Below are 13,596 nucleotides of genomic sequence, written 5' to 3'. Positions count from 1 at the left end.
TAAGGATGAATAATATTCCATTGTATGCATATACTGCATTTTGTTTATCTACCATTTGTGGATGGACACTTGGCTTGCTTCCACCTTTTGGCTATTGTGAATAATGCTGCTATGAACATGGGAATGCAGGTCTCTTCCAGACCGTGCTTTCAATTCTTTAGTGTGTATATCCGGAAGTAGAATTGCTAGATCTTGTGGTAGTTCTATTTTTAACTTTTAGTGGATGTATATATACTTTTATATAACCTCTCCATATTGAGCTTTACTCTCTACCACATCTAGTGACTCTTGAGTGTGGAGATTTTCCAGTTCACCTGCTCCCCCCATTCCCTCACCCCCCATCCTCTGTTTAGGGAATGGGCTCGTGGTTGGGGCATTCATCTGGCTTTGTGGGGTTGGAAGGGGAATTTGAGGGTCCAAATACTCTGCATGGGAACTTTGAACTTAATTTCCCTGTTTTCCTTGCCACAACTCTGCCCTCACCCCTCTCTAGTGTATATTTGTGCTCTAGGTAAATGTACCAGAAAAACCAATTCACTGAAAGCCAATTCACTTAAATGGCCAACTTGCAAATAACTTTTCTTTTAATTCTTTATTTTTACTTATTTTGTCTTCCTGATAGCCTTTTAAGGCAATTCAATTTGACTCTGCTCCAGTTCCCTACTGCTGCAGCTACAGTCTGACGGGCTAGAAAAAGGGGAAAACACCGAAGGACATAAGAAGAATACAGAATATTCATTTTTATTCCTACGGAGTTACCCTGCAGTGGACAGAAATCAGAAGTTGTTAACTAGCTCTTTGATTTTGGGCCAAACCATTCGGCTCCCTGGGCTGAAACATGCAAAACGAGGATCACAATTATAATTCACAGATGGGTGTGTGTGTGTATATGTGTGTGTGGCGGGGGGTGGGGCGGTGTGTGTCTGTGTGTGTGTGGCGGGGGGTGGAGGGGCGCTTAGTGGTGTTAGCGCCCGGTTCGCGAAGGAAAACCCAGAGCAAAGTTACGGCCTTTCAGTGTTAAGTTGTACGACCTCACCATAGTAACAGCAACCAGCACGCATGCGTCTATTTAAAGTGCCGGCGTGCTTTAGGAACCACTCAGCCCCGCCCTCTTCCTCAGATTGCCCGGTTTCCGTTTTCCCCGAGCCTGCTCCGCTCCGCTCTGTGGATTCCGAGTCGCCAATCACCTCCCACTTTTTTCTAGCTGTGAACACCGCGCATGCCCACGTTTCGAAAGCCCGGGGGCGGGCTTGTGGTTTCGCGTACGCGCAGTCGTCCTCTTTCCCCACGCTGGTTCCTCGTCGTCTTAGTGCCGTACGTCCTCCGGGCCTGATCTCGTATTTGGGTACCGTGTGCGCTGTCGCCACCGCCGCGATGGGCAAAACTTCCGCCTCTCAGGGTCCAGGAGCTCGGCCCGACCCGGTGCGGAGCTTCAATCGTTGGAAGAAGAAACACAGCCACAAGCAGAGCCAAAAAAAACAGTTGAGGAAGCAGCTGAAGAAGCCCGAGTGGCAGGTCGAGCGCGAGATTATCAGCCGCCTCATGCAGAACTTTGAGAAGGTGAGGCCGGCGCCGGGGAGGGGGCGCGGGCCGGCTGCGGGGCTACATGTCCCTGCTGCGCTGGGCTGCACAGACGAGGGGGCCGACCTGTCACTGGTACCCTGCCTGGGGAGCAAGCCGTTAGTTCCGGAGAAGGGAGTGGGGTGAGAGGTGCCAGCCGGGGCCCTGTTGAGGCCACAGGTGGGCTGCTGGGTGCCACAACCCAGGCCTCCTGACCGTCCAGGCTGCTCTTCTGCTCACCACACTTGTCTTGATAAAATGATGGAAATGCAGTGGTACTTAAGCATAGGGAGATTAATTGCTATAATAGGTATAGAAATATTCATAAAAATAATACTAACAACAGTAATGGTAAGTAATGACACATTTTAAGCCACTCACCATGTGCTTCCCATTAATTATTTGACTTGATCTGAGGCATTGGGTCTTATTTCCATTTTACAGATGAGAACATTGAGGCTCCAAGAGGGTAAGAAACTTGTCTGGAACCTAGACTCACGTCTTTCTGATTCCAAAGCCTTTGCTTTTAATCGTTAAGCTAGTCTTGCATCTCTCATCACCATCCTTCCTATGCTTATTTTTTCTACTTGTTTCATGTCCCCATCCAAGAATTGCTATAGAAAAGCTGGACTCTTGGTCTGTTTCTGGTACCTGCCATCCCACAATGTAGCTGATGTTCCCAGATGAATGTAGTAGTTATCATTTTCTTTTATTTTTTTTAATTTTTTTTTTTTGCGTTGTGCGGGCCTCTCACTGTTGAGGCCTCTCCCATTGCGGAGCACAGGCTCCGGACGCGCAGGCTCAGCGGCCATGGCTCACGGGCCTAGCCGCTCTGCGGCATGTGGGATCTTCCCGGACCGGGGCACGAACCCGTGTCCCCTGCATCGGCAGGCGGACTCTCTGCGCCACCAGGGAAGCCCCTGTAGTTATCATTTTGACTTCTAGATCTCTTCCCAGCTCACGCTTCTTGGGGCTGCCACTACCCCTTCTTTTCCTTCCTCCTAAATTCCACGGCTGTTGGCCTTCACCCACCTCACGTAGCCTTTCAGTGATTGCCCCCTTCTAGTGCAGTGTAATCGGGGATTTAACGTATGGAATATATCTGGAATTAAAGTCATCACGTGTCATGCTGGTATAGCTTTTCTTTAAACAACGCTTAGATCAAAACTAAGGTTAGATGGAGCTTAGAGTTTGTTTTGGGCTTTTAAGTTAAGATGATGATGATTTGATTCTGGCTTTTGGTTGCCTGATGAGTGACTTTGGGCAAGTTACTTTGCTTCTCTTGTCTTTAAAAGGCATAATAATATCTACCTTATAAGTTATGGGCAGTTAGTAAGAATGCATGTAAAGTATTCTGCACAATGCCTGATGCATAAATATCCCATATATTACCTGTTACATTACTACTGCTGCTGTATACACAGCACCTCAATAAGCCACTGTAAGGTAAATTACTGTCAGATTGCGTTTTGGGCCCTTCTTCATCTGACTGGAATTGCTTCAGGAGGAGAGCCTCACCCCTTGCTTCTTCTCACTCTGTTCTCTTCTCTTGTGTAATCCGAAGGTTTACTCTTGTGACTCTTCCTTCTTGCATTCTACCCAGAGCTCTTCTGAGTTCATATCCTTTTTTTTTTTCCTGACTGTGCTGGATGTTTTTATTTGTGTCATAGGATACCTTAAATGCTGCAGATCTAAAACTGAGTTCATTATCTTTTTCTTCTAAATTCACAATCCTGTGTGTTATTTCCGTATTGCCACCATGGCAAATTACCACAAATTTGTTGTCTAAAAACAACAGGAATTTATTTTCTTACAGTTCTGGAAGCCAAAAGTCTGAAATCAGTTTCACTGGGCTGAAATCACGGTGTCAGTGGGGACACACTCCCTCTAGAGGCTCTAGGGGAAATTCTGTTTCTTGCTGCTTTTAGCTTCTGGTGGATGTATTCATTGGCCTGTGGCTGCATTACTCCAGTCTCTGCCTCCATGGACACACTGCCTTCTCCTGTTCTATGTCAAATCTACCTGTATCCTTTTTTTGTGAGGGTACTTTTGATCACATTTAGGGTTTACTCAAATAATTGAGGATAATCTCCCCATCTCAAGATTGTTAGTTACTGTGCAAAGTCTCTTTTGTCATGTAAGATAATATCCACAGTTCTGGAGATTAGGATATGGGCATATTTTGGGACCATTATTTAGGCTGCCCCATCCTAGCCCCACCACTTAAGCAGACTGATGAGCTAGAAACCTAGGAGTAATCCTAGAGGCCTCCGTCTTACCACTCTTACATTCAGTTAGTCACAGTGGTGATTAACTCTGCTTCTTAAATTTCTCAAATGCTTCTCCATCCCTAGTGCTATGCCTTAGTTCAGGCTCCATCATCTCTTGCCTGGGTTACTACAGTAGCTATTGCTTGTAACATGGGTCAGCAGACTTTTCCTGTAAAGGACAGGACAGTAAATAGTTTTAGTTTTGCAGGTTGTAAGGGTGGAACTACTCAACTCTGCCATTGTAACCAAAAGCTTGCCATGGAAATACTTAAATGGGCATAGCAAAACTTCAGTTACTAAAACAGGTGGTGGGATTTGTCCCTTAGGCCTTACTGCCTTCTAATCTGTCCTCCATATTTGCTAGAATGATTATTTCCAAGATGAGATCCAATTGTTTTACTCGTGATTAAAACCCTTCCTTGGCTCACAGTTATTTTCAGGAAAGTGGTCAAACACTTCAATGTGTCAGCGTGTTCTAGTCCAGTGAAAGAGTAAGTTATTTGTGGTCAGGCAGACCTGGTTTAAATGTCACTCAGTTCAGGTGTTGACTCGCCAAATTTCTTTATGTCCGTGTGTCTCAGTTTCTTTATTCAACAGAGATTATTAACCACCCAGAGTGTTGTAAGGCTAAAATGAGGTGATGTATATAAACCAAGTGGTATGTGGTAGGCACACATGAAAGAACAACCTGCACTTTTGTGAATTGGCCATGCTCCTTGATGCTTCTTGTCCTGGTACTTGATGTTTCCACTGCTTGCAGTGAGCAGTCCCATTTCCCCAACCCTAGGGACACCTACTCATCCTCTAAGATTTACCTCCAACTTCTCTTCCTGACCTCCCCAGGTAGGGTTAGGGCTGCTGTGTGTCTGTAACATTTTGTATATGCCTTTATTATAGCAGTCATCAGCAGGCTGTGATGACTGGCTTTAACTTCTTTGTCAACTCTACCACTAGGTCATTGATAATATACCTGCTTTGCTCTCCCCAAAGATGTGTCCCACAGTGCTTGTCCTTGAGAAGACCTTTAGTGTTTAGATGTTTGGTGCACACTGACCTTTTCCAGGTGGCTTTATTCTGCTCGGTAACGTGGGTCCGTTCTTTTTGGTCTCTTGTTTTAATAATAATTATTAACATTTATCAAGCTTTTATACATGTTGATTTGCCATATTCTCACAACAAACAACCCTATGAGATAGTCCCCATTATATAAGTGAGGAAACTTTAAGACACAGCAAGGCTAAATAATTTGCACTACATTAAACAGGAGGTGAAAATGCTATTGATAGTAAGGGGAAAAGTTCTAATCCAGCGGGTATAGGTCTAATGCCAGGGCTCCAGACCACCATGCTTTACTGTGTTGCACAAATGTTTGAATCTCAGTCTTTTCACTAAGTTGAAGGAACATTTTTTTTCCTGGTAAGTATTGTTCTGTTTTTTTTTTTTTTAAGTTTTAGAAATATTTTCTTAAGAAATAAATGCAGTATGGAATCAGTTGCCATGGCTAGCAATACTAGAATACAATCAGAGAAGATTGTATGTAAAAAGGGGCAGACCCTACCATATGGCTCTCAGATGGTAGAATTTGTGCATAGAAGTTTTATTACAGTGGACAGTACACAGGTGGTGCTCAGTAGCCTCACTGGTGAAATACTGAACAATTTGATTCAGAGACATTTTGGAACATTTTGACAGGTTGTTGTTGAGGCTTAGGTAAAAATAGGTGGAAAAAAAATACCTGTCTGTATCTCAAGGGAGGTGGGATGGGGTTGATACATTTTGACAGATGTAATGCTAGTAAATATGTGCAGTGCTCTGGAGTTAGAGGATGGTGTAATCAGGGGAAAAAGGTTGAGTTATTCTGTGCAGAGCCCTTTCTGGCCAGATGACTTAGAGAAAGGTCTTTCCTCTGGGCACGCTACCCTTCTTCCTGGTGGTTGCAGCCTCAGGCCTGGCTGGTGGAGCTGAAAGTGGGCTGGATTTCAGCTCCCACACCTCAGCCTTACCAGATGCCTTTGGGTAGGACATGAACTGTACAGCAGTTTGTGGTAGCCATGAGTGGAGCCAGTTCTTGAATGATGTGTTCTCCAGGTGGAAAAGATTGGCAAGGACATTGTAGGTGGAGGGAGCAACAAGAGGAGATACAAAAAGATGTGAAAATACATGGTGTTCTTTGAGGGGGACATACTCCTTGGAGTGTGATATGTGTTCTAAAATTGGCTTCAGATGAGGTTGAAGAAGAGGATTGAAAGTAGACTGAATGGCTTTGGAGGCTGTAGTAGGTAGAATAATGACCTCCTAAAGACGTCAGCATCCTAATCCTCAGACCTGTGAATAAGTTACATGGCAAGGGGTAATTCAGGTTGCTAATCAGCTGACTTTAAAATATGTTGGTTGATCTGGATTATCCAAGTGGACCCAGTGTAATCATCCAAAGGCCCTTAAGTGTGGAGGAGGGAGGCAGAAGAGTCAGTGTCAGAGCACTGTGAAGTGACTGTGAAGTGAGAGACTTGACTGTCCATGCTGGCTGGCTTTGAAGATGGGAGGGGGCCATAAGCCAAGGAATGTGGGCAGCCTCTAGAAGCTGGAAAAAGCAAGGAAATGGATTCTCTCCTAAAGTTACCCAAAAGAATGCAGCCCTGCCAACTCCTTGATTTTAGTTGAGTAAGACTGGTTTTGGACTTCTGACTTCCAGAATTGTAAGTAATAAATTTATATTGGTTTAAGCCACTGTTCTTGGTAATTTGTTACAGCAACAGTAGGAAACTTATATAGAGGCTGTCTTTAAAAGCTTTATCTAGAAGCAATGGTGAGTTTCAGGGGACAATTAGAGAATATATCCAAACTGTAAAGGGTCTGGAGGCTAGACTGTTGGTATAGTCTAGACCTTGGGTCCTCTGAGAGGCAGATGCCAAGATGGGGTTAAGTGAATTGGAATTTATTGGGGGAAAGTATCTGTAAAGGTAAAGGAGAGGGAACAGGAATAGGGAGGGAAAGGAAAGAGGACAGGAGGAGGGGGTAGGAGGCGCGTAGGCTGCAACACTGTTTTCAGAAAGCTGACAGGATGTCCTCAAACCAAAGTTGTGCATAGAGGAATCCCCTGTCCTGCGGGAATGGGTACTGCTGCTGTGCTTGGTCATTGACTGGGTGCAGGCCAGGCAGGCATGGCTTTTTCAGTGGTGGCTCTAGAGCGGTGACAGCTGGCATTTATCAGTCAGCTCTCTTCCCGAAGTGGGAACTCTGGGTGGCTTATTTCTAAGGCCACTGTGTAGGGTGTGTGTTCTAGAGGGGCTGATGGAGAGCTGGGGATTGAAGCTTATGGAGAAATGTTGAACTATTTGTTTAGTAATGGTTTTCACTTGCTGAATGACTCAAGCTCTCCTCACCTAGGATTCATTTAGATTTTTTATTGTAATCAGCTATGCTATATAGGAACTCTGCTTTCTAATCTGATTTTGTTTTTTCCTTAATCAGAATTTGGTCTGGTGTAATTTGAAGTAGATTGCTTTTCTTCTCTTGATTGCAATAGGTGGAGCATTCTAGGAAGTCTTAAATACTTTTTCCTCCCTGCTTCGGGATGTAAAAGCATCATTCACATTTGTGAAAAAAAGACAGTTGGAAGAAGTATAAGAGAGTGGTTAAGTAATATCCACCCTGTTCTCCTTTCCTCTGCCCCCTCTAACTTTTCCACCAATGCTGGGACGTTCTTAATAAGTACTGTCACTGAAAGATCTGTTCTTTGATTTCAGAAGAATGATGATACAGATTTTTAGAGGTTTTGATTGATAGAGATGTTATTATTTTTCTAAGAGTGATTTTTTTCTAAGAAAAGAAAAGGATGAAGGGAAGGGGAAAGAGAGTTTTATTTCTTTTGTAGGAACCATAGCCATCTTCTGCTGTGGCTTCCTAGTGTTCCTTGGACTATAATTGACAGTCTTCTAGAACATGGTTGACAGAATTTTTCTGTGAATATTAAGATAGTAAATATTAAGTTTTGTGGGCCAGATGGTCTCTGGCACAACTACATAGACAGTATGTAAATGAATGGTTGTAGTTGTGCTCCAGTAAAACTGTATTTACAAAAACAGGGAAGAAAAGATTGGGCCTGTGGGCCATAGTCTGCTGACCCTTGTTCTAGACATCAATGGAGTAAAAAATGTCCTTTTTGTTTCTTTGGTGACCTCTTTCTAAGCGTATAGTATGCAGTTTTATGTTGTAATGGTTGGTAGAGTACTGGAATAGTTTGTTTCTTCCAGACTTTCCCTTTAGGAGGTTGATAGACTTTAGAAAGATATGCAGTCCTTTGTCTGAGTAGCCCACTTTGCCTGTGGGCTGTATCTATGATGGGGATTAAAGAGTGTGTTGCCCGTCTAGCTCCTGTAAGCATTCTACTTGCTGTGAAAACAGATTTTTAGCTGATAATACCACAAGTGCAGGGTGGACTGCACCTGATTTTAGTGTCCGGTTTGGGAGATTACTTACCTCCTAATTTAGGTTCCTTGATAGGACAGGATATTATTTGAATAAAATTTTCTCCTTCTACTGTTTGTACACTGATTCTGCCTCCTCTCCAGTGTTATCTGGAATGAGTTGTAGGGATTAAGGCAATGTTTTAATAATTATGTTTTCATCATTTGAGGCCAGAGAATAACCCTGTCTGGACTACATTAAGAATCTGTAGACTAAAATGAAATACAAGCTGTCATCCCTTTACTGCCTGGAGTGTAATTTTAATAAATGAACCTTACAAATGCAGCTTTCCCCTTTTGTGAATCATGAATAATTTGGCAGCACATTCCCAGATCTGAGTAGTTCCTACTTTCAGCGTCTATGATAAAATAATTCTCCTGAGCATCTGAAATGAAATTCAGAAAATTGGGTTTATGCTAATGAAGAACATCAGTGATGAACATTTAGGTAATGTAAAGTTAAAGGGCAAAATGTTACTTTTTGTGACTTCAGATCATGACAGAGACACTTTCCCTGGTTATTGTTAAATAATACCCCTCCTCCAGTATACCCCCAAACGAGTAGTTGTCAGGTTGCGTTTGAAAGGTTTGTGCTAGCAAGATATAGTTCTGCACCTAACTTCAAGTTAGTCTCCAAAGTGTGTAAAGAGAAGTTTTCTCATCGTGGTCTGTGGTTTATAGTCATTTTGCCCTTGACTTCCTAGACTGATATTCTTTGAAGGATGGGATGAAGGGAAATTTTCTTCCTAAAATTGATGTGATGACTTATTGTATTGTTAACATTTTAGAGGTGTTTGAAGATATTGAAGGTAGGTGTGTGTGTATGTGTGTGTGTGTGTGTGTGTGTGTGTTGAGTGAATGAAGTTTTTTTTTTAACCAGTTGAAATGGTTACAGATGATAGCTTCTTCAAGGCATATTTCTTTTCAGAAGGAATGATAGTTTTTACTTAGAAGTGATGATTGAATTCAATACTGCAGTACCAAGGCTGTGCTAGGCAGCACAATGTAGACAAAAATTAGTTTTGTTGTAAAATAAATGAATTATGCAGTATGTTATTTTGCCTTATCTCACATAGTCCCCTTTTACTTTTCAGATAAATGTAAATGAAATTACAAGATTTTCAGATTTCCCCTTGTCCAAGAAAACACTGAAAGGTAGGTTCATGGTGATCTTGGGACATATTGTTGGATTTCTTGATGTTTTTTTTAAGTGGAAAAATGTTTAGAGAAAGTTTAACCTGAAAAAAGTCTTATTTTGTTGGACTTAATGAAATTTAAAAGCTTTTGCACAGCAAAGGAAACTATAAACAAGACGAAAAGACAACCCTCAGAATGGGAGAAAATATTTGAAAATGAATCAACGGACAAAGGATTAATCTCCAAAATATATAAACAGCTCAGGCAGCTCAATATTAAAAAAACAAACACCCCAGTCAAAAAATGGGCAGAAAACCTAAATAGACATTTCTCCAAAGAAGACATACAGATGGCCAAGGGGCACATGAAAAGCTGCTCAACATCACTAATTATTAGAGAAGTGCAAATCAAAACTACAGTGAGGTATCACTTCACACCGGTTAGAATGGGCATCATCAGAAAATCTACAAACAACAAATGTGAGAGGGTGTGGAGAAAAGGGAACCCTCTTTCATTGTTGGTGGGAATGTAAATTGATACAGCCACTATAGAGAACAGTATGGAGGTTCTCTAAAAAACTAAAAATGGAATTACCATATGACCCAGTAGTACCACTACTGGGCACATACCCAGAGATAACCATAATTCAAAAATTATGGAAGCAGGGGCTTCCCTGGTGGCGCAGTAGTTGAGAGTCTGCCTGCCGATGCAGGGGACACGGGTTCGTGCCCCGGTCCAGGAAGATCCCACATGCCGTGGAGCGGCTAGGCCCGTGAGCCATGGCCGCTGAGCCTGCGTGTCCGGAGCCTGTGCTCCGCAACGGGAGAGGCCACAACAGTGAGAGGCCCACTTACCGCAAAAAAAAAAAAAAAAAAAGACACATGCACCCCAGTGTTCATTGCAGCACTATTTACAATAGCCAGGTCATGGAAACAACCTGAATGCCCATTGACAGACAAACGGATAAAGATGTGGTTCATATATACAATGGTATATTACTCAGCCATCAAAAGTAAAGAAAGTGGGTCATTGGTAGAGATGTGGATGGACCTAGAGACTGTCATACAGAGTGAAGTAAGTCAGAAAGAGAAAAACAAATATCATATATTAACACATATATGTGGAACCTAGAAGAATGGTACAGACGAACCAGTTTGCAAGGCAGAATAGAGACACAGATGTAGAGAACAAATGTATGGACACCAAGCGGGGGAAAGCGGGGGGTTGTGGTGGTGGTAGTGGTGGGATGAATTGGGAGATTGGGATTGACATATATACACTAATATGTATCACATAGATAACTAATAAGAACATGCAGGCTTCTCTGGTGGTGCAGTGGTTGAGGGTCCGCCTGCGGATGCAGGGGACACAGGTTTGTGCCCTGGTCCAGGAGGATCCCACATGCCGCGGAGTGGCTGGGCCCGTGAACCATGGCCACTGAGCCTGCGCGTCCGGAGCCTGTGCTCCGCAACGGGAGAGGCTACAACAGTGAGAGGCCCGTGTACTGCAAAACAAAAACTAAAACAAAAAAACCATGCTATATAAAAAAATAAAATTAAATTAAAAAAAAATCTTATTTTGATCTCATGAAAACCTATAACAAGAAACAATATTAATTTATTTAAGTTTTACCAATTTGTCATTCTCATTCTTTCTGGACTGGTTAAAAAACAGTAGTAAAAAACCAAGGTGCCAGGGCCTCTGAATAACTAAAATGTTTAAAATAAGCAAGAGAATAAACAAAAATGTGTCACCTTTTGTATTGATTTGCTAGTGCCACCAGAACAAAATAACACAGACTAGGTGGCTTAAACAACAGAAATTTATTTTCTCATTGTTCTGGAGGTCAGAAGTCTAAGATCAAGGTGCTGGCAGGGGTGGTTTCCTCTGAGGGCCATGGTGGAAGGATATGTTCCAGGCCTCTCTCCTTGGCTTACAGATGGTTGCCCTCTGATGCCTCTCAAAGTAGTTGTCCCTCTGTGTACTCACACCCTAGTGGTTTTTGTGTCCAAATTTTCCCTTCTTATAAAGACATCAGTCAGATTGGATTTGGGCCCACCCTAATGGACTCATTTTAACTTAATCACCTCTTTAATCACCTGTGTCTGAATACAGTCACATTCTAAGTACTGGGGGTTAGGGGTTCAACATATGAATTCTGTGATTGAGGGGGTGCCCAGTTCAGCCCATAGTACTGCTCTACAGGGATGCTCTAAAGTGTCATTTTCTTCCTGTCCATACTGGCAGGTTTGCAAGAAGCGCAGTACCGTTTGGTAACTGAGATACAGAAGCAGACCATTGGGTTGGCATTGCGAGGTAAAGATGTCCTTGGAGCTGCCAAAACTGGATCTGGCAAGACTTTGGCTTTCCTTGTTCCAGTAAGTAGTTTTTTCATGTTGGGTCAGATCCTTTGTTATATGATTTTAAAACATTCTGTGCCTAGATAGAAATAACTATGTGAAGAGTTGTTTCATGTTGGGTTTCCCTGGCTAGAATGCAAGCTTTATCAGACTGGTGCCACATCTGTCTTGTTCTCTACTGTATCCCCCATGTCCTAGCATAGCACCTTGCACATGATGGGCACTCAATAACTTATTGAATGAATGAATTATCGTGTGCCGACAAGCCTGAATTCCTGAAGGATGTGGGGGTGGCAGGTTCCAGGGTGGCAGGTCAGAATGGTTCTTCTCTGCAATGAGCCCAGTGGCATGGCAGGGAAGGCTGTTTCTGTACTCACCCTTGCAAACCTGCCAGTCGCATTTATACTTGCCACCTGTTTAGGATAAAGCTAAAATTGCTCACTTTAAGGAAATTGGGTCATTCATTGAGAATTTTCCAGGATATTGATATCTATCTTTTATAGCAGTAGAACAATAGAGCCTCTTAGGAATTCACTTATATCTGTTATGCAGTTGGTCTCGTAATTTTCAATTCCTGCTAAATAATCAGCTCAGAAAAATCACATTTGATTTTTTGTTCCAAGTGTTAAAAAAAATTTTTCTCTTAAATTCTATTTTTTATAACAACATCTTTCTACAACTAGAAAATTCAGTCACTGTATAACTACGGCAGTTACACAGAGTTTATTTTAATGTGGTTTCTATTCAGAAAATGGTGACAAATATTTTTCTGAAATCTGTTTTAATGAACTGTGGGCTATACAGACCTTTCACTGATTGCCATCTCCTCATGGCATGTCTCTGCTAGCAGCTGCACTGCCATGGGGCTTCTTTTCCTCTATGATTGGGGGAGGATGCTTCTGGTGGTTAGAAGAAAAAGAAAAAACAAAGCAAACAGTTTCTTCTTTCTGATTAAGACTCATGACAGGTATACTTTCTGCTTGGAAGGTGCCTTTGATTTGGGGGAGCAAGGTTGACTCAGGAGTCAAAAAGTTGCCTCTCTAAAGGACTTATTGAACGTGAATTTGTTCTTTTTTGAGGTGCTGGAAGGCTTGTATCGTCTGCAGTGGACCTCAGCAGATGGGCTGGGGGCTCTGATTATATCACCTACAAGAGAACTGGCCTATCAGACCTTTGAGGTTCTCCGAAAAGTAGGGAAGAATCATGACTTTTCAGCTGGCCTCATCATTGGCGGAAAGGTTTGTCTTTTTGTCCTTGTCCTTCTTTCTTTCCTTCTATAACTGATTTATGTTGGAGCACTGTGGCAGTTGACTGGGAAGAGGTAGAGATATCATCTAAACAGAGGCTGACCCCTTAGACAGGAGGTGGCAGCATCCTGGTGTGGTCACTATCATACAGAATATGTTTGTCAGTTTTGCAGGTCCAGAAAGTCTGTTTTGTCAGGGTATCTGGATTGATCAGATTCTCTGAGACTAATTAATTCTAATTAGCCTGTAAATCTATTTGTTAATATTCATTGGAAAAGGTACATTTCAGTATGTAGACTAGTTCCTTTCAATAAAGTATCTAGGAGGTTGAATAATTCAGAACATTGCTGGGTCAGCAGCAGAAGAAAGGAAGGTAGAAGGTAGTTTTGAGGAGTGTTTATTTAGGTTATAGTAAAGCCTGATGCTGCACTTCTCTTTCTTCTGGTTTACCTGGACTACTTGTCTCGGCTAGAGTCTCTTCTAGATTGTGAGGAATTCTTGAATTTATATGCAGACATGCACAAAAAAGGAAGAGTATAACAAGCCCTCACATACT

At 42.4% G+C, this 13,596-nt stretch overlaps 1 protein-coding gene across 1 annotated transcript in view; it reads left to right on the top strand.

The window, feature by feature from the left end:
• The first annotated feature begins 1,289 nt into the window (after nt 1–1,289).
• Nucleotides 1,290–13,596, top strand: part of DDX10 (DEAD-box helicase 10) — a 281,378-nt gene continuing 269,071 nt past the window's right edge. The window contains exons 1-4 of the mRNA XM_065881843.1: nt 1,290–1,560; nt 9,391–9,451; nt 11,681–11,811; nt 12,873–13,031. Coding sequence (XP_065737915.1) covers nt 1,375–1,560; nt 9,391–9,451; nt 11,681–11,811; nt 12,873–13,031 — 537 coding nt within the window. The 5' untranslated portion in view covers nt 1,290–1,374. The remainder of the gene's footprint in view (nt 1,561–9,390; nt 9,452–11,680; nt 11,812–12,872; nt 13,032–13,596) is intronic.

The sequence above is a fragment of the Phocoena phocoena genome, chromosome 8 (assembly GCF_963924675.1).
Source record: "Phocoena phocoena chromosome 8, mPhoPho1.1, whole genome shotgun sequence".
Taxonomy (NCBI): domain Eukaryota; kingdom Metazoa; phylum Chordata; class Mammalia; order Artiodactyla; family Phocoenidae; genus Phocoena; species Phocoena phocoena.
Note: the sequence above shows the minus strand (reverse complement) of the source record. Positions and strands in the feature narration are given on the sequence as shown.